The sequence below is a fragment of the Epinephelus lanceolatus genome, chromosome 11 (assembly GCF_041903045.1).
Source record: "Epinephelus lanceolatus isolate andai-2023 chromosome 11, ASM4190304v1, whole genome shotgun sequence".
Classification (NCBI taxonomy): Eukaryota; Metazoa; Chordata; class Actinopteri; order Perciformes; family Serranidae; genus Epinephelus; species Epinephelus lanceolatus.
In genome coordinates, this window is record NC_135744.1 from 33,109,253 (window position 1) to 33,136,744 (window position 27,492).

At 41.9% G+C, this 27,492-nt stretch overlaps 2 protein-coding genes across 4 annotated transcripts in view; one reads left to right on the forward strand and one right to left on the reverse strand.

Moving 5' to 3' along the window:
* Positions 1-3,872, forward strand: part of LOC117264298 (ras-related protein Rab-39B-like) — a 32,700-nt gene extending 28,828 nt beyond the window's left edge. For both annotated transcript variants that reach the window (XM_078172547.1, XM_033638168.2), the window contains exon 5: positions 69-3,872. In XM_078172547.1, coding sequence (XP_078028673.1) covers positions 69-224 — 156 coding nt within the window. In that variant the 3' untranslated portion in view covers positions 225-3,872. The remainder of the gene's footprint in view (positions 1-68) is intronic.
* A 430-nt stretch (positions 3,873-4,302) lies between these two features.
* Positions 4,303-21,311, reverse strand: LOC117264281 (cationic amino acid transporter 3). Of its 2 annotated transcripts, none has more exons than XM_033638140.2 (12): positions 21,178-21,311; positions 12,278-12,913; positions 11,997-12,158; positions 11,243-11,426; positions 11,031-11,146; positions 9,525-9,747; positions 9,298-9,437; positions 8,852-8,954; positions 8,358-8,587; positions 8,050-8,216; positions 7,746-7,854; positions 4,303-7,658 (listed from the first exon to the last, which is right to left on the reverse strand). In XM_033638140.2, the coding sequence occupies exons 2-12, from the start codon at positions 12,642-12,644 to the stop codon at positions 7,504-7,506; spliced, it is 1,956 nt and encodes a 651-aa protein (XP_033494031.1). In that variant the 5' UTR covers positions 12,645-12,913; positions 21,178-21,311; the 3' UTR covers positions 4,303-7,503. The 2 variants fall into 2 exon arrangements, with proteins under 2 accessions (XP_033494031.1, XP_033494038.1); XM_033638147.2 differs by lacking the exon at positions 21,178-21,311 and adding an exon at positions 20,296-20,428.
* Positions 21,312-27,492: the final 6,181 nt, after the last annotated feature.

Sequence of the window (27,492 nt, forward strand, 5' to 3'; positions counted from 1 at the left end):
TTGACTTTTTCTTAATAGTGTGTGTCAAGCTTCACAATCTGGTTTTAATTTTGTTTCTTTTTCACAAGGCATTTGTGGATCTGACGAGGGACATCTTTGAGTTGGTACGGACCGGGGACATCAAGATCCAGGATGGCTGGGAGGGCGTCAAGAGTGGATTTGTTCCCAACACCGTCCATTCCTCCGAGGAGGTCACCAAGGGCAGCCGGCAATGCTACTGCTGATTTATCTGGCTGCAGCATGTGGGGGTGACAGGTAGTAATACTCCATTGGACTCCATCTGTAGGAGATCGCTCTCTCTCGCCTTGGCTGCACTCAGGCCAGTTTTTCGGGACTTGTAATATTTCCCCTGCTCAGTTACACACTTCTATATTTGAGACGCTGTTTTAACGTTGGGGTGCCTGTTCATAGCTCTTCGTTGATGTCCCTAACAGGCGTAGAAGCACAAGAAGCATCCTAACCCTCTCACTGTTCTGTGTGCATGTGTGTGTGACTGTAATAACCCTGCTGTCTTTGCAGCTCTTACCAAACCTTCCGCTTTACTGCACTTTTTGGCCTTTTCTGATGTGTACAGTTATACTCCAGTTGTTGCCACACTTCTCTTAAAGACTGATAATGTCAGTGTAGTGTGTTTATGCTCTCATGTTAATTTAAATCTGAATCAGTGATGCCAAGACTGAGCCATGCCTCGTCCTTTTCACGCATAATACTCAGAATATACTGCAACCTTGTACAGACTATAACCAGTGAGAGACGAGACAGAAAGAGATGTTCACTGATTGTACTGCACTAAATCCAAGTGGCTTAATACATGAAGAGAGCAGATGATAACAACGATGAACTCAAAACTGAACCAAAGTTTGAGACTCTGTCATGTTTGTCTGATTGTGACCTGCTGACGACTGCTGGAGGAAGAGTTTGCACTGTGAAAAAAGAAAAAGCTTCTGTAGCTGCTCACTGATAGCCATTATTACCTGATCATAGCAAGGACTTTTTTTAATCTATATGGTAAGTACCCATGTTCATGTTTACTGCTCTGTGTTGGTTTACTGGTGAGAACCGTAAAGCTTTTTGTATGGAACCCCAAAGAGCCCAATATTGAATACGTAAAAAAAAATAATAGACTGTTTTATTTCATAATGAATTTTGTTCTCAATGACCGTTTATTTCATGTCACATTTTGTCACGTACTGTTGCTCTTCATGACAGTGATGGTTCAACGGCTGCTGTCAGATCTAGCCAGTGAGCTCCAATTCGCTCAAGTTAGCTCAACTTGCTTTGCACGGGGGCCATTTTTGCAAAATGACAGGAGGCCAGGGGCCGGTTAGAGAAGTATTTCACTGCAGTAGAAAGACACAAAAACTTTTGAAAGTGCTGCTACAGACCCAGAGAAATCAGAGAGAAAGGATGCTTTTGCTCAAGAGGGAAAAAACCTACAACTACCAGAATGCACTGTGCCACGCCAGACCAATAAACGCTCCCACTGGTGGGTGATGTAATGTGATTATGTCCAAATGGTGACTGGTAATAGATCGTTTGTCGACTGTAGACCCTTTTACAGCCAAGGTCACAGTGACGTCAGTTTGGTAGCTGGAGGCAAAACACAACTCTCCACCAAAGGCGACATAGGAGTCTTAAAATGTCATCTTGTTGTGTTATTGGGAGCCACAATGAAGGAGTCATGGCTCAAAACTTAAATTTTATCGGATACCAGCCGCCACAGCCTGTCAACAAAAGTGAAGACAACTATGGCTAAATATGATAAGACGCAAGGACTGGACGGAGGTGATCATTAAAAATGTTTGCATTTGCAGCTCACACTTCAAATCAGGTCAGGGAGAAAGTATTTCCTGTTGTAGGGATGAGTAACGTTACGTGTAATAAATGTTATCATGCTCACCTCATCAGAAGTGCACTCTGGCACTCGGAATGAATATTTCTGAATGCACCACTCGCATTATCTTCCTCCACTGTCTAAAACAAATGAACAGAACTTGCTAGCTAGCACTAGCTAAAGTTTGTGGAGAATTGTTTTGCCTCCAGCTAAGCCCCGCCCCCCCAAAAACGTCATTGTGTTTGTTAACAGTAAAAGTGCAGAATGCAGAAATGCAGAAAATGTGGAAGTACAGCCTGTAGTTCGAGCAACACCCCAAGAGCCAGCGATTACATAAGTTACATCAATCGTCAGAGTTTCATCGCAGGGCAAGGAGGGATATCGAGGCACTGGTTAGATGGAGGGAAGTTCACCACAGTTCATTCATACACACTGCCTACACTGTTTTCATAGAAACTGGTTAAAGTCGGAGAAGTATCCCTTTAATAAACAAAGAATAATATTTATCGGATAAAATAGATAAATGAGGCAAATTCCACACAGCAGTTGGGAATGTTTGTAGGATTTAAGGACATTCGGAGTCCATGTCGAGGGGTCCAGGGATCAAACAAGTTTAATTGGGAAGAGTTTTACGCACTCTGGCACCTTATTTACATTTAAAGTCCAAAAATTCCCAGTGTGTATCAATGTATCAAGGGCCAGATTTGTCTCACGGGCTGCAAACTGAGAATCACTGTTTTAAGTCTTGCTACGCCAGGCTGCATATGCTAACTACCTAGCTGGCTAACTAGCTTAGAGGAGTTGTTGTGAGCTTGTTATTAGCAGTGTTAGCTAGGTACTGCTGGCAACCACACTGAAAGACTTTGTCTCTGTGAGTATCACCTTTGGGATCAGAGTTCTGCCAAGGTAACTCTAAATGAACCAGCTAGCTGATGCTGGTGATCGGTAATAATTCAAGCTCACAACCACACTTAGCTACTTAGCTAGCTAGTGAGGTAGCATGTGCAGCCTTGTTAAGCTGCACAGGAGATTTTAGTCTTGATGTCCGTGTACTGTGTTTAATTACAGCAGGTACCTCTGACTGGTTCATTCAGAATAACTTGGACAACGTTGTTGCTCTGGCTAACTGGAGCTAATTGGCTTAGTTTTACAGCAGCTAATGAGCCGTCTTTAGAGAGGCTGAGGGCTTTTGATTGGCTGATCATGAACACCATCATGACATAAAACATACTTTTGAAAAATGGCATTTATTTTAAAAAATCCATTGTCAAATAAAAAGGAACTCCAATAATTTCACAAAAAATATTTGATTCATAAATTGTTTAACTGTTTTTAATATTGAACACTTTGGGGATCCATAATTTGGAAACTGATTTCATGAGTTTGTTGAACATGGAGCCCGCTCATAAACACCCACCTTCAGGTGATAATCTCCTCTCACACTTATGCCTACAATCCATTTATCGATTCAATCATAACCATGTCTATAATCAATGCATGTCTTCATTTAAACTCAGATTTTCCAAAGAAAGAAAACAATTTTTTATTTTTGATATAATATAAATAGCCATTTCACTCAGCACCTGGAGTCAGGATAGAAAGAGCAGAATTAATGACAATACAAAAATGAAATTAGGATTATTATAACCCCACTACAGTTGCACAGACTTCAGGGCAGATTGCTGGCATTAATATTCACTAATAACAGTTTAGAAACTACAGTCAATGAGTTCATGTGATTTAACCGTGCAGTGGAAGTGTCTCTTTCGAGTGCCTTTTGGAGGAAAGAAGCCTAATTAGCACACACAGTCAACTTCCTGTTAATAGATCCAACTCTTTATCCTGTGAATATTAAACTGTAAGGTGACAAGAAACACATTGGTATCACATTAGGCAACCTGTAAATAATTTATTTGAAACCAAACCCTGACAAAGTTGACTTGATGTTGTTGTGACTCTGGGATTATTATAGCACAAGTGTCATCAATAGGAAATGCCTGGAGACATTAATAAAGATTTGCCTTGTGCAAAAAAAAAATTGGAGATAGGCTGCTTTTTGTGGCATTAAACTGACATTGGTGTTGTGTAACAAGCAGTCAGTATTGGGTCATAGCATCAATGAACAGATCGGCGTAACGCTGTGTGTAACCACTGGAGGGCAGCCTTAGTGTGTGGAGATGGAGGGCAGAGAGACAAGCTGTTTAAACACTTTTTTGGAAGTGTTTAAAAGACAAATGATGACTTATGTCTTCTTTAACCTTTCATAACATTTGTCATGGGTTAGTTAAACAGCCTAAAGGTAGCCATTTTGTTGCTGGCTGAGCACATTGTTAACATAGTGAGGAGGAGTTACTGGTGACTCATGGAAAAACCAGTAAATTTGCCTTAAGCCGATTCTGAGGAAAAGCCTCCAGCTTCTTTAAAAAAAAAAAAAAAAAAAAAAAATCAAAAGGCAAAGAAAACATAAGCATGAATTATTGTTTTATTTAAAAAAAAACATTGAAAATACAGCTCGTTTTATACATGACAGCCATATGTACAGGATATAAAACAAAGACAAAAATAGATCATTGCTGTTAATGAGTTAGCATCGAGGAGGGGAGATGATAGTATTGATTTTTGAAAGGCACAAGGGCTGAGTGTGAAGAGCTCTGTGTGACCCGAGTCACAGCCACATAACCTTTTAATGATGTCACCATCATTGCCAGGCAGCGTTCAAATCTCCAGTGAAAATCAGAAAGTAGTCCGACGTACAGCTGGACTCTTTGTTTCACAGCCCCAGTGTCTTTCTCAGGCAGAAGGCACCAGTTTATTGATTCACATGATCTAAAAACACTGGCTGAATCCAGATCTACCTTCACTGAACACTCCTTCTCCGCAAACTTTGCGGGAGATATGTCAAGTTCTGACATGTCTGACAGGAGGGAGCATTTTCTAAGCGAATACTGAAGATGTTTAGCGACGGCATCTACAGAAATGCTTCAATATTGCATCCACCTGGACCTTTTTATCTTAAAAAAGGTGACTTGGATTTGTATAAATTGGATTTCAGCAGCATTAAGTGTCAAATGAAATGCCTTCAAGTGTAATTTACAAACAAAAAACATCTCTTACCAAATTATACTCAAGGTCATATGTTAAAATTTGTATAATTTACAGCATTATACAAATAAAGATACAGTTTTAAACAAATACTGTACATTCTACAGTAAAGCACTTTACTAAAACAACAAAAATATACTATTAACAATAAGTTATATCGACTCCAGAGGGTTGGGGTAAACAGCTTTTTTATATTACACAATTTAGAGACCAACTTTTAGTGGTCATTCTGTTTTGAAAAGCTCAGTTTTCAAAAATATGTTCATTTGGTCAGAAAGGATTATGATTAGATTAACTGGTGACATTTGCAACAAAAGGAAAAACAAACAAAAAAAAACATAGTGGAAGAAGACCAAATAAGATCAGCACACTAAAAACTGTACATGTAACAATTAAAATACATTAACATCTACAAAGCGTTTTAAAATGATTGATACGAAAAGAGAAAGCTACCCCGAACAAACAAAACTATAAATATTTGAATATTAACAGTTCTATCAGAAGAAGTAATAAAAGTAGTAGAAATAAAATACAGTTGAATAAAATAAAAGGTGATGGAACTCAACAGACAAAGCTGCCGAGAACAAGTTTCAATTGAAACTAAAGAAGAACCTTAGTGAGTCTTTTCACAAGGAGGTAAAAACAAAAAAGGTGAATACAATATTTTAGTAGCAATGAAAGACAGGCCCCTTGTTCAGAAACAGATCCTGCAGCTCCCAGATCAGTCAGAGGTGGACAGATATTGTAGTAACTGAAATTTTAAATGACTGTCAGGGGGTAACACGCTTGTTAATCACATTAAGTGCAAAGCACATGAAGCAGAAAGGTATAAGTATGTAGATGAGATCTGGGATTAATAAATCAATTAGTTTGATGATTTAAAATGCATTCAGATATTTACATACTCATGTTGTTTTGGAGGAAAAATCATATCCAACCAAATATGGGCAATTCAGTGTATGAAAGTATGTTTAAAATAACAAAGCATAGCATATTAAATTTCATGACTCCTGCTTTGCTGTGCAGTTTTTACTTAAATTTCTGGATTCCAACGCCCTTCACAGCTCGAAAATAAATTTTTCACCCCTTTAGCTGGTAAAAGTTTTAAAAGCATTTTAGTTATCTGGATAAGGTTGAGACAAAGGCCACAAGATGCCGACAAATACCATTTCAACACGGTCAATATGCAAGACAAACACGGATAATTTACGATAAGCATCTAATAGAGTGCTGAAGAAATGATGGCCAACACAGGAATTGTCTTGTGGGATTTTCCATTGAATTTTGGATTATTGTAGATAATAAACTCTGTGGCAAACAGAACTTTATGATAAATGTTTAGTTCCGCAAGATAATCTTCAGGAATGAATAACACTTTGACGATTTTTGAAGCCTAAATGCAGTCACAAGAAGTATAAAGCTAACGTTAGGCTATTAACAAACAACACCACTGGCACGACTTCGATGCTGCCAATACAACAAGGCAGGACAGCCATGTTCTGTGTGATGACGTCCTGTGACCGCCTTTTTTGAGACACCTAAAGGCTTCAAAATTCACGAGTAGGGTATTTACTGACCTATTTGACATCGTAGAACACAACATTGTCTTTTAAGCTTGTGTTAACCACAGACATTATTTCAAAGGTGTAATCAAAAACCCATGGACTCAGAGATGAGAACAGGGAGTGCTAAAATGCTTTTCTCATTCCTGCACCACTCTATTTCATACCATTTTAAAAAGCTGCTGTGCACACTAACTGTATGGCTATTTTCTGGGAGCAGGGGAAACAACGAGGGCGACCTTTAAAAGCGAGAACTACAGCTTCAGACACTGAACCCTACAGTGTGGATGACATTGATGTCGTCTATGTGCTACTGACCTAACTGCACTGAGGCCCTGACTGACTGTAAACCACACAGCCTCAGCGCTACCCTGTTTACACACAAACAAACAGGTACAATAAACAAGGACCAATAAACTAGACACGTTAGCTCTACTGAAGGCTCTGGCGGCTGCTGCTTATTGAAGTCTAGCTCACTGATCCAAGCGTCTTGACAATCGTAACCTCACTGGCTCAAGTCGTGTTTTTTAGTGATAGCAGTTATTCTACTGGCCCGGTGGCTCCACAAGCAGCCACAGCACACCAATAACGGAGAGGGAGCAAGGAAGAAAACGGTTAAACCATTCTTCCAGTTAATGGCTTAAAAAAAACAGAAAAGAGAACTTCAAGAGGAGCACCGCAGTACTCTATGTTAGTCAGGTCCATTCAAAGCATGTGTTATAGGCAGATAAATATCTCCCAGAGGGCTAAGGCTAAGTACAGACAGACAGATTGAAACAGACACACGGGCCAGAAAGTGGCTCTCTCACAGTGTCTAGCCATCAAGTTAATCAGCCTCCAAGTCAGAGGTAAGATGTGTGTGGCATTTTCTTGCCTCTCCTCCCTTTAAACCCAGGGCTGCGTTCCAAGCCGCCTACATCGCAGCATTTGGCTGCCAGTTCAACCAGACTGCCAAAATAAGTGTAGATGCTTTGGCAACACTCCCCAGGTCTGCGTCAGTTTGTATCAGGGGCTGCTGCCTGCTTCCACATCACTGTCGTCAGGGGCGCCTTTGTAAATGGGGGTCTTGGTCTGCAGTGCGGGCTCGTATTTGCGTGGAGATGACTTTTTGGCAGCTTCGTTGCTGTTCCTGATACCATAAAAGAAGTAGATGGCGAAACCTGGAAGAGAGGCAACAGGAAGTTACAAAACAGTCACATGAATGTGTAGCACTAGAAATGAAAATGCTAAGTAAGGTTTAAATGTACCGATAAGCATCCAGACGGCAAAGCGGCACCATGTACCCACGTCCAGCTGCATCATGAGGTAGATGTTGACGAAAACACTGAACAGGGGCAACCAGGGAAGCAGAGGGACCTTGAGAGGACAGAAATGGAGGATGTTAAATAAAACACTTTTACAATCAACCTAGTTCTGCATTAGAGTAAATAAAAAAAATGGCATCTTAGCCACTCAGAATCACAAACAGTGTGATAAAACCACAACAAAGACAAAACAGAGAACTCTCTTCTCTGTAACACAAAGGATCTGTTCTCAGAGTTTGATCGTTACCTTGAAGGTGAGCGCCTCTTTGCTCTCAGGCTGCCTCCAGATGATGATGACACAGACGGCACAGAGCAGACTCAAGATGACACAGGGCGCCACAATAGATGCATGCCCGGCCAGCAGCTCTGGGAGACAGTTGGCCAGGAGAATGCACAGTACGGTGATAAAAACCGCTGCGAAGACACAAGAAGGAGAGAACGTTACTCATACTGGTGGCGGCAAGATGCAAATTATCATACACTCCTCTAATACGCTGTGTTTATCAGCGGAGTCACAACAAGCTCTATCTTTAGCTTCCTCCCAGACACACTTACAAATAATAGCAGTGGTGGCGTAGACAATGTGCCCAGAGGTCTGCGTTGGCGTCTTTCCGCTGGGGCAGAAGAGCAGCTTGACGGTGAAGGTCTCTTGGAGCGGCCTCTCCTCTGTCTCCATCCCGTACTCGTCACTGCTGTCCCCTCCACTTACAGCCACCTTCTCCCCTTCCACCAGCTCCACCAGCTTCTCCGTCTGGCTGGACGAACTCAGAGAGCCTGGCTGGTACCTGTGGAGGGAGGGAAGTGTGTCAGAGTAGTGTAACTAGAAAAATCACCCTCCAATAGCTAGAAATATTGGCTGCATACAAATACGGTCTATAATAAATTCACATCTTTTGTTGAGTTTAGTCTAATGCCAGTGTGAAAGTATTTTGGAACAAACTGGCTTCATTGATACTTGGCAATGACATTAGTGCAGCAGCTGCTAGAGAGTGTTTAACACATGATTACAACATTGAGAGTGTGCTTGTAGAGAATTAATAGGTGCTTACCTGAGGATGAGAACACAGATGGCCACTAGAGAGTACGCCAACAGAGTTCCAATGGACATGAGGTCAACCAGAGCTGCCAGGTCGAACAGGAAGGCCATCAGAGCTGTAAGAAGAAACTGATTTCTTAGAAAACTGACACTAAATCATGTCTGTAAAGTCAGGGAGACAAAGAAAGAAATGCTTTTATGGCTCAAGCTGCCTACAACATAAAAAAAACATAGCAGTATCTGTTTCTGCAGACTTTTCTTGGGAGTTATTGATCCTGAACTGACAGGCGTGCTAGACAGAGCTGAGGCAGGAGACAGAGCTGTGACCCTGGCAAACTATAAACAACAGCTCTCGACAGATTTGACAACACGGGATAGACACAGCAACGACTGTAACAAGAGGTTAAGATAAACTCACACGGAGAAAAAGCAGAAGACACAAACTGATAGTAAGCTTACCTGCAACAACACCAGAAGCGATGGTAGCCAGGAGAGGAGTCTTTGTGCGAGTGTTCATCCTGGACAGCATACGGAACAGCAGCCCGTCCTCTGCCATGGCGTAGATGACGCGGGGCATGGGGAACATAGAGCCTAGGAGACTGAGAGAAGATTAACAGTTAGTATTAAAGCTTTCCAGTGTTGTATAAGAGAACAGACTGTGGCAGGAAAACATTTTCCCTCCTTACCTGGTGGACAGAGCGCAGAGAGAGCCCACAGCCACGATGTATCTGGCGGGAGCCCAGCCGACGTAACTGAAGGCCTCTGGTAGAGGACTCTGGGTGTTCAGTTGGTAGTACGGCATCATGAGGGTGAGCGCGGCAGACACACCGAAGTAGGCGAAGAAACAGATCAGCAGAGAGGCGACGATGCCAATAGGGATGGAGCGCATGGGGTTCTTTGCTTCTTCACCTGAGGACAACAGAGGGAAAGGGATTAGTTGATAAGAAGCGTCTACATGAAACAAGGAGAACAGACACCCGATTGTGATTTGCAACAGGTGAGATTTTATGCTTGTCTCAAGATCCAGCACCTGAGTAAGACATGAAGGTCTTGACACAGTAGGTGAAAAAGTTACATAACACAACCGTCTTTTTTTTCTTACAGGAAACAGGTGTTGAGTCAGCCCAGCACTATTCAAACTGTTTATGTAATATAGCAAACACATTTTTAAAAGCCATTCTACTTTCTCGTGTAACCATAAGGGTCAACAAGAGCCCATGTCACAGAAAAGACGAGACTGCCTAGGTACCACTGTCATTCTCAGGAAGTGCTTGTGAAACACGAAAGACAGTTACATACAGCGAATAAAAAAGAAACCCAAGATCCTGATTATATGCATGTTTGAAATGACGTCTGTTTTTTTGTGCATACCAAACAAAAGTGTGGGATGCAAATTGAAATTCTTGAAGGGTTTTTGAGTCTCATCTCCATTTTCTTTTGTTCTGTGTCTAAGTGAGAGGGCTGCAGCCAGCAGCCGTCAAACAAGCTCCAGTGTAACCACTCAGGGCATGTTTGCACTGTTAACTTTCGTTGACTGAAAGAGCTTGTTTTTGCCACTGAGAGGCTCTGATTGTTATTGTAAGTGTCAGACAACACTATGTAAAGATCCCGACAGAGATAGACCTTTTTGTTAAAGAATAAGATCCTTTTTGTTTAACCAGGAACAGCCTCGAAATTGCCATCATCAAACTCACCAGGCTCCATTTAAATAAACAGTAACCCAAGTGTGTATAGAGCCAACATATGTCACATCTAATTGGGTGGATAAGGGGTTTATTTTAACCAAACCAGAGCTGGTGATTATTGGAACAGTGGAAAGATGAACCAAGATTTTGGTTTTGTGAGTTTTGTGACAGTCTGGTGGGTTTGGTGATGGCAATTTTGGGGCTGTGTCTGGTTCAACAAAAAGGATCTCACTCTTTGTAAGGATACTTTCTATAAATGTTCAGAGTTAGACCTCTTGGTTAGACACTTACAATAATAATCTGACCCTTTTAGTGGATGTAAATTGACGGTGCAAACATGTTCTGTGATTGCCGACTGTAGCCCTCTCACTCAATACTGGACTGGAATTTCAAGCATTAAGCACTCGCTTAAGACACAAAAAAATTTTAGAAAAATAGGGTCCAGGTTACCATTTATGCAGCCATTTTTGTGACATCACTTATCATGGAAATATTAAAACCACTCACTTGTTGTTGCGATGCAGTCAAAGCCCACAAAGGCGTAGAAGCAGGTGGCAGCACCAGACAGGACGCCAGCCAGGCCAAACGGCGCAAAGCCGCCCGTGCCAAATTCCTCCTCGACTCTGATTAAAAGAAGAACGACACATTGTTTAACAATCAGGCATAGATAAAACAGTAAAACTACCAAGTTCATTTGCAGGCAGCTGTCATATACTGACTTCGCAGGTCCACTCCTGTTGGTGGCGTTTATGAAGCTGAAGTAGTCTTCCTTCGTCAGGTTCCAGTTGGCCGTGTTTCCCTTTACAAAGCCAGAGATGATAACGAAGCCCAGAACCACCAGATTGATGCCTGTGAAGATCTTATTCACCAGCGCTGACTCGTTCACACCAAAGGCCAGAAGTCCTGAGAGGAGAGGAATGTAACAGAGAGAAGGAGGAATTAATATTTCAGCACCAATAACAACATGTCCTGCTAAGTGGGTGGATGTGTTTGTACTTAATTACGTCCAACATACCATCAGTCAGCGACACTTATCATTTCTTTCTAACACGGCTACTGGCATGCCACCCTAGCTGCCAAATCAGTGTGACAACTGTTCCGGTTGTTATGTAATGTTTTTAATACAATGCTAACAGTGGGTGTGTTAACGTGGACTGCAATAACTACACTGATGGCTTAACTTTTAATACACGCATTACAAAAAAAGTATGCAGCTTCGTCTATCTCACAATCCTTTATCACAGGTTTCATTTGTCTGAGTTGCTCACGATAAGTTACTGTGTGAGGTAAAGTGGAGAAAATATCCCAAACATAGCGAACACTTAAACTGATTATGATTTTTTGGGGGGCCCCTGTCCACAGCAGTACACTGCTTGGCTTCTGTGCTGCTCATATTTAACCTCTGTCCCCCCAGAGAACATTGTGACTCCCACATTGGGGACCACTGACTGATGATGGGCAGTGCTAACTCACCGGTGAGCAGCAGGACCAGGATGAGAGCGAACAGGTCGGGGTACTCTGCCAACACATTCCCAGGCACCCTCATTGTCATTGAGGCTTTGAAGAAGTCAGAGATCTTTTGCTCAACCAAGCTGTCAAAGGTTGAGCTCCATGCCCTGGCCACACTGGCTGTACCTGAAAAAGAAAACATGCAAACTGTCATAAGCAAAAGATGTGGTGAGGTGACATCATGTCTGTGGTTCACTTTTTGCACGCTTAAAAATGCCCAACGAAACAAAACATCAAAAGCTCACCTATCACATAGGAGAGGATGAGGTTCCACCCTGTGATGAAGGCCCAGATTTCTCCAACCGTCACATAGCTGTAAAGGTACGCAGAGCCTGTTTTGGGGACACGGGCGCCAAATTCAGCGTAGCACAGGCCAGCCAACATGGAGGACAGAGCGGCGATGAGAAAGCAGAGGACAATAGCAGGTCCGGCCTTTTCTCTGGCGACCTCGCCAGCGAGGACGTAGACACCAGCGCCGAGTGTGGAGCCCACCCCCAAGGCAATGAGGTCCAGGGTGGACAGGCAGCGAGCGAATCGGGTCTCTTCACCAGAGCAGTCCAATGCCCGGCGACGCAGCAGGGTCTTGCCAAAGTTGGTCAGCTTGCTGGCCATATTTGCTGTGACTATGTGTGGGCGAGGAACCAGACTACGTGTTTTAAATCCTTCTAGTGTGGGTGTGTGTGATCGACACAAGCTTACAGAGAACACGTGTGACTGGTCTGAGAGTAGTACTTTGAGCAGATGGGCAGGTAAACCGAGGACTTGTTTATTATTGGTCCTTTAGTGTAGGTGTGACAACTTTGGCAACAGTGACTGGAGCACGTAGAGAACAGGAAGCAGCAGGTCTGTGGTTACGCTATTTTGTAGCAGCAGATTAGGACCTGTGAGAAAAAAACAACAAAAAAACAAGAGCTCAAAACAGGGAACTATTCAGTAACTGCCAAAGCTTACATTTCAAACAGCTCTGTGTTTGGCACTGTGCCGTGGGATTATAACATAATATCTTTCCAGAGACAAGGTGCTCAAACTGCAGGGAAACCAACCACAAAATACTCAAAGAATGAGTCACCTCAACACTGTCTGTCCCTATTGTCTGCTATACAAATCAACTTGACAACTTTGTTGCACCGGTTGTCAAATCTATTTGTCTAGTCTGACTGTGAGTCAGGTACAATTCAAGCAGACCCAGGTAGCACCAGCGATTTTGGAAACATTCCTGAAATAACACTCTCCTCTTCAGCAAAAAGGAGAGTGTCAGTGGGCAGGTTTGGAGAAACAATAAAAAAAACACACCTCACTACAAGAGAACCTGTATGAATACCCCTTACGCAACTTCCAGGAATTCATGCCTCCACCTCTCACAGCATAGTAGCACATCATGAGACGCAGTAGTAGGGCACAGAGATCTCATGAAGGCTTAAGAAAACTTAACGCTACCCTACTTAATTTTGCCTCGACAAATAAACCTGCCGTACTACACACCCCTATAAAAACACAAGTACACCTTGTCTAATTCCCTGCCACTCCCTTACTGCGAGAAAGAGCACGCTGTTATTTGTTTTAAGTTTTTTCAAGAGACAGAATTTGACAGCGAGAAGCCTGGGAAAGCCAGAGGCTGTGAAGGAATGATACTGTTCAATACTGCAAGCTAATATCAACAAGGGAGAGGAGGACAGCGTGAACCAGGAGCTTGATAAGGTGAACCAGCTGCACTGGGAGAAGGTTGATATACAAATCAAGTACACTGCATCTATATAAACTGACCCTTACCCTATTTAAAAACTACAAGAGAAGTTAAATAGCTAATAATTTACCCCAGAAATTGAATTAATGGGGTAGTTCTTTAATAACTTGATATAAAAATGCAGAACGCGGTTATATTGTTTATTAATCATGCATTATCAATGATTAAAAAAAAATAGACAAAACCATCCTCAAGGCCAATGGCAACACGTCACTACTAACGATTACACCAGTTTCTGCAAAACATACTGTGTGCCCACACACATACACGCATGAACGGTTCGCAACAGGCCAAGGACACTTAGCTCAGCACACCTGACCATGACAGATACAATGTTTTTCTGTTTGTCTATGGAGGCGGTCACCTCCCTGGATGGATCAACACACACACACACACACACACACACACACACACACACACACACACACACACACACACACACACACACACACACACACACACACGGACAAGTTTGACACAAATCACTAATTGAATGTTACTTCCAAAGGCTGCAATGTAACACACAACACAAACACGCCCGCAGAAAAAAAGTTCAATGAAATACGGGCCAGTTCCAGCTGCCTAAAAAGTATTTGTGACGATGGGCTCCACGACATTTACTTGCACAGCTTCCTGATTTGTATTGGTAATGGTATGTAAATATTTTATCTGTAAATGTTGTTGTGTAAGATTGTATTTACTGAGGAAGCTGCGCAGAGAGAAGTCCAGGTGCAAACAAGTTGGGCAGGTTTACTCCACCCCAGTGAAATGTACGACCAACAATGTTCCCACTGACTGACTCATTTAGGTTACATACATACAACTTATCTCTGTACCATAAGCCTAATATGAATATGTGGTAACTTCTGAGTTAATAATTTCTTCAGACAGAGAGCAGATATGTTGAACACCATTGAATCAGGGCTGTCTTGGAGGGAGGTGTAGTTTTGAAGGGTTAAAAATGTCACTAAATAAATTTGACTTCATAACTTTGGAACATTCAGATGTCCATGAAAATGACAGTACCACACTGAGACCAAAGCTTTGCACGTTGAGTGTGTGTGAAGACGTGAGTGTGAATGCTTGTCATTGACAATACAACATTTGTCTTGGTCAAGACAGCTCAGTGCATCCTGTGTTATCTTACTACATGTTTTCACATGTTTTTATTGTGGTGTGTGCTGACCGAGTTTGATTACTTGCTGCTTTCTGCAGCCTCACGGGGATCATTCAGTCTTTTATTTAGGTAGAGTAATAGAGTAAGGTGTAGTGATGATTATCAGTGCCCATGTGCTAGAAATGCCAGATTACAGTAATTTAATGTTGCAGCACATTGTTATTTGAGGGAACACATGTCAGTGCATGTCAGTCTTGGCAAAGCCATGTTGCTAAAGTCGAGGGTGAGGCAAGCCTCTTATCTGCGAAATACTACACTATTCTTATGACTACTACAGCTCACAGTGTTATGACTAACTATTAACAGATTGGTAAAACGGACCATGACAATCATTAACTTGCCCAAGTTTGCATCATAAAGGAAATCCAGCGATCTGAAAGGGTGACTATACATAAAAGATCACTTTTTGTTTGCATGAAACATTAAAATAATAGTTAATACCTTATGTTAACATTTGAAAACCACATCAAATGTGCATGAACATTAAGATGGCACCCTGTGGCCATGTGTCCGGGAGACTGCTGCTAAATTTGGTTATTGCTGGATAGTATTTACCAGGAGTTTTCAAAGCTCGGTACCCAACCATGATTTTAATGATATTAACATTTGAAACAGTGATACTAACCATGGGAATTTCACTTTATTTGATCATGAAACTCTTAACCATTTCATCTCTAGATTATTCCAATGATTTGGAGCAATTTACAGGAAACCACACATCTATATTTTAATGCTGTATACTAATAACAGTAACCTGATTTTTTTTAAATGGTACAGAGAGGCGCAGCATCAAAGGCAACGCTGCACCAAGTCTGAAGCTATCAGTGCAACGATACCTGATTCCTCTGTGTCAGTGCTGAGAAAGAGGACAGGCATTACAGACCTATCAGTCACTTCACTGCTCAGGCAGCAAAGAGAAGAAGTGAAACACTAACCCAGCGACATAGAGAGGCCGACCGTGTGGCACAGTGTGAGTGTGGTTGTCTACCTGGATCAGAGATTGGGGGAGAACTTCCATTTCACACTTCCTACCTCCACCAGGGAGGGTATGGTTTCAGTTCAGTTTGTCTGTTTGTGAGGATTAACTGCTGCGATTTTCAACAAACTAGATGGAAGGGTGTAGCATGGGCAAAGGAAGAACACATTTAGTTTTGGAGCAGATCTGAATCAAGAGGCAGATACACAAATTATTTTTCACTTTCATAAACAGTGCCGTGGGGCATTTGGCCTTGGCGGAGCTCTGTGTCCTTCGAGTGCCGTTCTGGTTAAATATGTGACAATAAAGACGAGGGAGCAAAGAGTTCCAACAGTGTTTCACAGAATTTATTACTTGTTGCACTGTCAAGGTTTTTCTGACTTTGTGTCCAGTTAAAAGTGACTTAACGTTCTGCTTCAGGCAAAACATTCTTGCTCCACTTACCTACTTCTGGAACTTAATGATACATAACTCAACATGAAGCTGTTATTGCCAGATTTGCTTTTATTTCTCTTGCATTTCTCACACTATGGGAAGAAGTTCCAAGAGATTGGAAATGACAAATTAAATTAAAGATATAGAGTTTTTAAGGATTCGTAGACACCTTGAAGCAATATGCAAAATGTGAAGTGGCCCATCAACACAGCTTGTATTTCTGAGAACTTCTGGGATGTAAAATACAATGAAAATGCGAGACATAACATCACAACCCCACAAAGTCCCAAGTTGAGTTTATGTTAACTTTGAGGTCACACGGTGCATTACACGATTCTAAACGGAAGAAGAAGAAAGTCTTCCAGCTGTACATTCATGTTATGGTCTAATTTTGGCCTTTTCTTTTTCACAGCACACGGGATACATGCTCTCACGATGTTTCAGTACAATGACAATATTCTATTAATACCACAAAAACAACATATCCTATTTTATCAAAGTTGTCCTAGTCTTACCATTTCAAAAGAGAATATCCTGCCTAGTACAGTTAAGTGTTGGGAGAACAAAGACAAACACTGTCAAACAATGAAATACAAACAACACAGAGAGCACCCAACAATAAACACTCAGCTCTCTGAAGACTGATGGGAAACTGGTACATGGCAGATATTCTCCCACTCCCCACTTGGTGTGACATTCCAGTAGCATTTTCCACTCACACACCAGGAACTGAGATCTGAGGGTGTCAATGTTGTATCAATAAACATTTATTACTAATGCTGTGCCCGGCTGGCTGTGATCTCCACGGGGGTTTGAACTAACACCGCACATACCTTCACTAAGCAGGACAAAAGTGCTCAACTGAAATTATGTAAACTGTAAAGCTGTAAAACCACTCAGAGAATTTAACACTGGGACAATTTCATTCTTGAGTGAAAATGAATACAACAAAAACTCAACCAGATTAAAAACTGTCTTTGTATTTCATGTCTGGAGACACCCTTGATGTTACAAAAAAAAAGCAAACTTGCTGGCTGTATGACCTTATCTAAGGGTGATCTCATTAAACCGATGCTAGAGCCACCCCTGCCCCAGTCAATGCCTTAGTCACGTCAGCTAGTCTCTAATCTTTTCCTTGTGGTTTTCACGAGGGTGCCGGTTTGTGTAAGTGGGGCAGATTTACTGTATGCCAGGTTGCACGGAGGTGTGTCTCATGAATGTGCCGCTTGCCACGTAACAACCCACATGAAAAGACCAGTGTGCTGCCTGCAGCCATTTTGTTCATCTACTTAAAATGACTAAACTTGACTTAAGCTGGGAAGCAAACATTAAATGTTGACAAGTCAATTTCTGCTTCTTCTTATTTGTTTACTTTCTTCTGCAGCACCACAGCCAAAGTATATTCAAGTTTTTAACTCCTGGGACAAACTTAAAGGCTCTTAATGTTGGAGGACTGGGACCAGTGACTCGGGCCAGCAATGCTCCGGTTACAGCAGGCTGCTGGGATAATGGTCCTGTTACTTGACTTAGCATTGCTGCAACTGCTGCCACAGTCTCTAAGAGGATTATCTGGAGAGGAAACAAACCTGCTAACCTCATTATAGCTTGTTGGTGTTCGTCTTTCTATCGATAGAAACAGCGCATGGCTTTTTTTTGACTGCCACATTTGATAACAACAACAACAACAACAACAACACAGCTCTATGCATAAAACAAGACCAGCCACGTTATTTCTACCATATCACAGTAGCATTGTCAATTAGGTCTGGGCAACATGAAGGAAATCAAATATCACGACCAATTCTTGACTAAAAACTTCAACATCAGTACTGCAGGGTTGACTACTGGTGCTTTTACAAAATATGTAAACAATGACACATCGATAAATATTCATTAGTAATGTGGATATAGTGACTAAGTGAGTAAAGACAAACAATAGAACAGCTAGAGCAGTCTGGTGAGTTTGGAGAGTTACATCACTTTACTGTGCTGCAACCTTTAAAAAACACAAAAAGACAACACTTATAAGATAAAATCTAAGCCATTATCTAGTCGCATGTCACCGTATCGATATAGTATCAATATTTTGCCCAGTCTTGTATTGTCAAATATCCAATTATCCATAGAAAAATGAAAACTTCACTATGTTTAGCCACAACGCTCCACACCAGTCTGCTCCCAGCTTAAAACAAAAACATGAAGCTGAATTTTTCTAAAGTTTTGCACCTCACAATCCTGAGATTAGCCTTAAAATTCAAAAATGTAATAAATTGAGTTTAAAAAGTTTTGTAATCTGATGCTTTTCTTCTTGGCGCCTTGAGCTTTTTGCCTCAAGAGTTGAAATTTAAATTCTTCAGTAAAAAGAGTGGTTTCAATTGTCGACATTTCACCTGCCTGTGCAGAAATTAGCTTCGATTTCTTGTTTATTCCTCTCAAAATGTGCGTGGAAATACAGTCTGAAGTTTAAATTGACTGAAAATCTGAAGCAAATCTATAATAATAATGTTCCTAGAAACAATGTAACTGAACCGGTATTTGTGGGGCCAGCAACTGAACAAAGGGAACAAGATGTTCAGAACGCTGCAGGGCTAACCATTGAAAGGGGTGAATGTGACCTTACATAACCCTGGAAGGTGCACTGTATCACGACTGCTGTACAGAGTCAGTGAACCATTCTTCAGGCATCACACACACTCACACACACACAATGGTTTTCCAGGTGTTTGAAGTTATAAACAGTACGTCTTTTGAGCCAGAAATACATGTTTGTATGTATAAGATACACTTTAGTTTCCACATAAAGGGGGGTATGTATTTTTGTTAATGTGTGCGTGTACACTCAAATACGTGTGGACGGACCGACCACTGAGACTGAACTAAACGACCCTTTAAGTCACCTGGCTGCAAACCAGCACTCCTGCCAAAAACTGCTCTGTGTTGTGAGATGGAATGTGACAAACTAAGGATCTGTCCGCTTTCCCATGACCACCATTAACAAGAACAGACACATCGACATAAGTGGAAATCTGCACATTTTAAGAACGGATAACATTATCAGCAGGACACCTGGGCATGCAGAGATGTGGCTGCCAAGTTAGACGGGTCCGAAAAAATGAAGCCACGTACGGAGAAAACCCTGACAGCAGTGCTCCGTGTAATTTTCCCTTCTGGACATTTAATTACACACTGACTAACTACATTTCCCAGCTTCTTTGAGAGTTTACTCACAAGACAATATCAACACAATATACATACATTAATCAAACCTGCCTAAAATGGCTGATTCTATGCAATGCAATCCAACAGTACTAAAATAATCTTGACTTTGGATAAATAAAATACAATTACAACCTTCAATTATTTATTGCAGGACTATAATATTGGACTGCATTATTTTTTTCCTATTCAAAAATCTAAATACCATGGTAACCCTGGGGATATTACTGCGTTTACTTGTCAATAACACATTTTTTTTACAAGCTATAGCAATGTCTGACTGTAATGGGCAATGACACAACCTGGCAAATTAAGCCTGTCACTTGGCGGGTTTGCCTTTTGCAGCACTGTGTTGAACTCGTGCAAATTAAGGATACGTTTAGAGAAAGTAACGTGGCATGTGTCAGGTAAACCTGGTTACTCCAACAACCTCTCCACTCCATCAAATCACCTGTCCAACGCCTAGCAGGTTTAGATCACGTTTCACACGCAGACTCTCGAGTCTTTTTTCACTGTCACAATCATCTCACTACATCTTTAATTCCTGGAGTGGCTCTAAATCGGCTGATGCAACCCAAGCATGGTAACACCCTGGTACCAGACAACCTGGCAGTCAACACTTCCCGGAAGGACGACTCACAAACGAGACTCGCGGATGCTGGGCATCGTGTATATAATGTCTACATTGTTTAACATTTAAAATAGCCGTACTTACGGGCGGTGTCAACTCTATCGATGTTCAGCTGTCCATATGGCTGATAGTTCATCTGTCAGGGACTGAAACACCAGCTAGCTACGTGGCTCTGATCGGGTCTCGCGTGGTGCTAATGTTGCCTTCAGTGATTACGGAAACATCGTGTTTGCCCAATGTACACACAGAGCTGGTCCTTGCCTTGTGAAGGGTTTTAGAGGTCGCAGGTGACACTATTGATATAAAACGCCATGAGTTAATGTTGTGTCAGCTTTTAACATCATGTCTTAGAACACGGTCCGTTTTGTGTAAGCACAATGTTAGGAAATCGGCTCTCTGGGGGGTCTTTGAACGCATCATTACGGTCATCCCACGCCTAGGTCGCACGCCCTACTTGCGAGGTGCGCTAGCCGGCTACGACCAAAACAATGAATGGAAACCCCGAGTGATAACACGGAAACGTGTCGTGTCGTGTCTTTAATCTTTTTCTAAACCGTTTAAACACTTTCCCATAACACTCACCTCTCGTTTAACGTCACTTTTTACCTGCGGTTGTAGTTTTCCGTGCGCACAGCCGACTACATCAGTTGAGTCCCCGCTCAAATGACAAATTAAGCCGCCTCACACAACTACAGTGAACAAACTGAAGATTTGGGATCAACAGTCGGCTACAAACATCCGTATATCACTCTCAAACACAAACCACCAAGCTAAGATGAAGTACGTTGGGTTCTTAGTGAACGTTATTGCGCCAATACAACTGATAACACACGAGGGAGGATTGCATCAGTTCACTTCTACGACCAGGTTCAACGATACAGGCGGATACAACGCCATTACGTGTCTACTTGTATTTTAAAAGGAAGACTTATAATATTTTCAATGAAACATGATGAAGGGCATTACCTTTAGTATCTTCTGGTTGACAGAAGTAGAGGGACAGTGGTGCTGTTGCCGTGGTCGCTGATGAAATATCCCGCTCAGTTGAGCTCGTGCGGTTTTGGTGCGCCGGGAGGGGCGGGGTGTATACAAACAAACTGACGCAACTCAGGGGCGGAGCTTCCTGCTCATGAATGGAAATAAAGACGTAAGAATATATTTACTTTTCCGATAAAGTTACAGGGAACTGGTCAATATAAAGCAGGGTTTGAACGACAAAAGAAAATAAACCAATATTAATAATATGTACAAGAAGAAGTGTTTATAATACAGAAAGTGGGCACACGTAAGAGAGGATGCTAACGGCTCTGGGTGCGCGTGCTCTACTGTAGTAGGAATGCCCATATAGGGAAACCGAGCGTCAGTGTCCTCCCTGTGTGAGAGCTATGTATAGGCCACTAGCCTATATCCGCTGCTGCTTTGTTCCACAGATTAAAAGAAAGGAGGGAAAGGCCAAACTATTCCTTTCATGTGCATTTGCACCCGCTGACTTGGGAATGCCGGAGGGTCAGTGGTGGTATCAAAACAATGTCATTTCTTTAACATTTTATTCTTGGGGCCACTCACTGACTGGAGCATCATCATGCACAATCTCCTTTCCTGGGTATGGTGGAAAGCTATGACATCATGCATTTAAATGAGGGGGCACAAACTTATCAAAATAAGGCAGGGTGATGCAACAGAAACACTGTGTGGCATCAGAGTTAAAGTGGTACCTCACCATCTTACTCATAAACACATAACATAAACATTTTTGACAATGATCGATTAAATGTGTTGTTGTTTTTTAAGAATTGTGACCAGAATATGTAGGGAGTCTGACATTTTACACTTCCATAAAATTAAACAATGTAATGGCATCACTGTTTCTTAAAACATTTGCTGACAATGCAATCTTACAACAAAGTCAGTTTAGTCAGCATTTGATCATGTAACTTATACAGTCCCTGACAAAAGTCTTGTCGCTTATCCTAGTTGTAGGAACAACAAATAATAACCTGACTTGTAGTTGATCAATTGGGATCAGAAATAGCTTAATAATAAGCATAATCTAAAGGCAAAGGCCTTTAGATTATTATATTATGCTTATTATACCAAAATAAAGTCGTGTATCATTCATTGAGTTTTATCATTTAATTAGGACAGAAAGGTCAGATCTTGCTTGGACAAAAGTCTTGTCGTGTCTTTAAACGATTCAACCAATCACAGATTAGAGCTCCACCTGTGACAAATACTGTAATTAACACATTCCCAGGTGTGTATAAAAAGAACCCCAGCACACCAGACCTTCATGTGAAGTACAACCTGACCGCTGACAACATGCCAAAGATTCAACCACAGACCAAAGTGCTGATCATCAAGAGCCTGAAGACCAAGTCTGCTGCTGAGGTGGCAGATGTCTTCAGTGTATCCAAACGTCAAGTGGAGAGGATAAAAAAAAGATTTGAAGAAACTGGTGACATTCATGACAAGCCCAGGTCAGGCAGACCCCGTAAGACAACTGTTAGAGAGGACCGTTTGTTGCTTTGGCAGTCCAGGGCCAGCCCTTTTTCAACTGCAGCAGAGCTACATCAGAACTGGTCACCAGAAACCCCTGTATCTACCAGAACAGTTTGTTGAATTCTCTCACGCAATGGTCTCCATGGCCGAATTACTGCTCACAAACCAGCATTAAACAGAAGACAACAAAAGAATCGTGTTGCACTTGCCAAGGCCCACAGCTTGCAGAAAGGATGGACAGTGGAAAAGTGGCAGAGGGTTGATTTTTCTGATGAATCATCCATTGAACTGCATCCCAATCGCCACAAATACTGCAGAAGACCTGTTGGAACCCGCATGGACCCAAGATTCACCCAGAAAACAGTCAAGTTTGGTGGAGGAAAAATCATGGTTTGGGGTTACATCCAGTATGGGGGTGTGCGAGAGACCTGCAGAGTGGATGGCAACATCAACAGCCTGAAGTATCAAGAGGTTCTCGCTGCCCATTACATTCCAAACCACAAGAGAGGGCAAATTCTTCAGCAGGATGGTGCTCCTTCTCATACTTCAGCCTCCACATCAAAGTTCCTGAAAGTGAAGAAGGTCAAGGTGCTCCAGGATTGGCCAGCCCAATCACCAGACATGAACATTATTGAGCATGTCTGGGGTAAGATGAAGGAGGAGGCTTGGAAGATGAAACCAAAGAATCTTGATGAACTCTGGGAGTCCTGCAAGACTGCTTTCTTTGCCATTCCAGATGACTTCATCAATAAGTTATTTGAATCATTGCCGAGACGTATGGATGCAGTCCTCCAAGCTCATGGGAGTCATACACGATATTAATTCTTTTTCCCAAGGCACCATGACTTTATGTTCTGATGTTATTGGAGCATGTTTGTGTATTCAAAATAAAGTATCATTTCTACAGTACATTATTTTTGTATGCGACAAGACTTTTGTCCAAGCAAGATCTGACCTTTCTGTCCTAATTAAATGATAAAATTCAGTGAATGATGCACAACTTTATTTTGGTATAATAAGCATAATCTAGAGGCCTTTGCCTTTCATATAAGCCATTTCTGATTCCAATTGATCAACTACAAGTCAAGTTATTATTTGTTGTTCCAACAACTTGGATAAGCGACAAGACTTTTGTCAGGGACTGTACTTGTAGATGCATTTTCAGGAGTTCTCCATGATGGCTTGTGACTAAAAATTGATTATTGACTTTAGGAACAGTAGTTGACAAAATAATCTCATCACCATGCAACGTCTGCTGAGGGAGATCATGTAATACCACTGAAAGCTCCAGAGGAACTACTAAATGGACCCAGGGTGAGACTGCTTGGTCAACTACGGTTTCCAAGGTCAAGAATGAACTTTCACTGTCTACTTCAGACATATTTGAGCATTTGAGTTCAACTCAAATGTCTACTGACTCAGTTTTTTTTTTAGCTTTCAGGTGCATCTTATGGTCTTTATCAACCAGTGGAGCTGGCTCAAGTCAGTCGAGCTCTACAGCTCAATAATGGAAGAGTGACTGAGTCATCACTGCACAGCTATTTTCACCCTGGAGGTTCAACACTGGGAACAATGTGGACAATTTGGTGTTCATGCTTTTTAAGACTCATATTAACACACAGTTGTCACCTTTTACTCCCCCTGAAGTAGCTTTAAAGTTGTTAAAATCATCTTATTCCACATTGTCCAATTGTATGCATTCTGTATTCACACTGATGTCAACACTAATCAATACACCATTATACTTGTAACAACTATAGGTTCATATAGTTATTATTAGTAACTTTGTTCACCTTTTTACACTTGTACTGTGGAATATCAAACCCACATGAACCTTGTATGTACAGATCAGGGTCATGGACCGAGGTCACATAACCTGCACTGACACCTTTATATAAGAAATACAGGTTTGACAGAGGTCCTTGTTGTGGTTAGGAAAGGATGTAGCACTCCCTGTGCTAACACAGCACAGGGAGTGTCTCCATTAGTTTTTGTCACAGTATCACCCCCCAGTTTTTGTGCTGATGGCTGCAGAAATGTTCAAGGCAGGAGATACACTTTTATACATTAGCATCAAACAGCAAAGGTCAGTCAGAGTTACTCGAAATGTGTTGCAAGACAATGACGTGGCAATGAGTAACCTCACGAGATGTGATTAGTGTTTTCTGGGAATCTATTCTTTAATAGATAAATAAATAAAGTCTGAAAAGGGCCTATTTTTTGATTGAATATCAAGCTATTGGGTACTCTGGGGCAAAAAGGTACCGTGGGCCCCTGTTAACTCCCGTTTGATTTACTTTAGCATCCATCCATCCATTTTCAACCGCTTATCTAAAGCCAGGTCGCGAGGGCAGCAGGCTGAGCAAAGCATACCAGACGTCCCTCTCCCCAGCAATGCTTTCCAGCCTGTCCTGGGGGACCCTGAGGCATTCCCAGGCCAGACGAGATATATAATCCCTCCAGCGTGTTCTGGGTCTGCCAGGGGCCTCCTACCAGTTGGATGTGTTAACTTGGACGTGTTGGAGCTCAGACATCATTCGTGTCAAAAGGGGCCAGCTGAAGTGGTTCAGGCATTTCATCAGGATGCTTTCTGGGCGTCTCGTGTTAGAGGTGTTCCCCGCACGTCCAACTGGTTTGCTTTAACACATTTTTTTTTTTTAGGAATATGCACCATGTACATTTTGCGACAGCTCCTCTGCAACACAGACAAGTAGTAAAACAGGACCCACCATGGGCGGATTATGAAATAATGGACCCCTGGGCACAGATATGTAGAAGGCCCCCACCACCTCTCCTACAGAGGAGCAGGAATCACAGACTTTAAAGTTATTTAGCTTCTTTTTGTTGTTGTTTTGCGTCTCACAGTGGTCCTTCAGAGAGTCTTTATAGTTGCGTTGCGTTCTTTGTCTACATTTTGTGTTTCTTTGTATTTGCTCTGTGTAATTTTGCAGTCACATGACTCTGTAGCAATTTTTGTCTATTTGTGGTTGCTTTTCCCCTTTTTGTAGCATTCGTGAGTGCCCTTGGGTCTCTATGCAACTGTCTTGCACATTTTTGTAGTTGTTGTGTGCCACTCTGTGGTCATTTTGAGTCCATCGCAGGTCAGGATGTGTTTTTTTGAGTGAGATTTTGTAGCTGAAGATGACTTTGGCACTGTTTAAGTTCTAAATCATTAGCTAATATGGTGCTGCAGTGTGACATGCTTCAATTTGTAATATATCAAATTACCACAAAGCAACACACAGTAAAAAGCAGGGCCCCTGTAGATCTGGGATCTCAGGGCAGTAAACCACGTTTTGCCCGTTTTAATCCAGCCAAGTAAAGGAACAAATCACTTCAACTGTCCCTGAGTGATCCATTTCACTTGCAGCATGTCCACACTGCAGACTACTTTGTGATATAAGGTCACTAAAGTATCAGTCTAAGAGAGTTTGAGCTGACAAGATAGAGCTACAAAGAGAAATCAAGGGCCTCACTGGCTTTGTGTGTGTGAATAATGTATTTGCAAACCATCCACCGTCACATACACACTCGGCCTTTGAAATGGGGTCTTTCCTTATTGTTCAGTTGCTGTGAATTGTTTCTGTTTTACATGTTAAGGTTTGGACTTCATGGGAAACATGGGAAAGGCTAGATGTATTGTATTTCAGGCCTTGGACTATTACCAGGGGTAACTTTAACTAAAACAGATTTGTGAATTGCCTTCTCTCCCCCTCCTCCCGTCGCTCTGTCTATAGTAGCCACTCGTCTCACCTTTTGTACTTGCCCAGTCACACTGCTTTGGGTTGCTCTTTCAATTTACTTCCACTTTATCAAGCTATCCCAACTGGGTGTCTCTGCAAACACAACAAGCGTCACGGCTGCACACTGGGCTCCAGTGTGCAGAACTGCTAACAAAACACCACCTAATCTCTGCCTTGGCCCACTGTGCCCATCCTGTCTGCCCACTTTCATTGCGCAGGACAAGGCCAGCACATCAAAGCTCAGTAGTTTTGTAGGTCACAGTTCTCACTGATAAGGAAGGTCAGGGTCAGTGTGTGTACCCCAGAAAAATATTATCTTCCTACTACTGTCTACTTAGACGTATGCACGAATTGCATGTTTGTATCAACCTGCATGAGGGTTCCCCCCCCTCTGGAGGTTTTTAACTTTTTATTCTCTACAAGGTAGATACAGGGAGTCGTATGCTGCACAGACTGTAAAGTCCTCTTTAAGAAAAACCTGAGTTCATAAATAAACCTGACTTTTCACAGTCTTTCAGGGAGCCTTGTGTAGTTCAGTGCAACACAGGTACTGAACTGTATGAACTGTCTGTTTTTCCTTTTTCCAAATTAAAGTGAAAGCCGCCATTGTGTCCAATTACAGTCACATCTACTTTGGATCACCTGCAGGTCAAGGTCTGCATCACAAGATCACTATTCTGGGAGAACTGTAATCCACCTGTGGCCAGAATTCCTCTTCACGTTAATCCCTGTATTTCCTGAAAGCGAACTGCAGTGAGAAAAAGATTAGAGGACTTAGAGATTCATGTGTAGTGAAACAAAAAGACCCAGTGTTGCCTCTGAAGAGCAACAGTTTGTACTCAGTTTGTGTATTTACTGCACTAGTCTGGGACTGTGCTCAGGGTAAATCTTTTTGTTTGTAAGATTAAGTATTGATACTGTAATGATCAAATCTTGTTTATGAGCACATTAAAAGCGTACTAATGCTTATTGATAAGTTACCATTGGTCAAAGACAAAGTTCAGTAAGTTGTTTAACACATGGCAGCTTCTAAAGAATG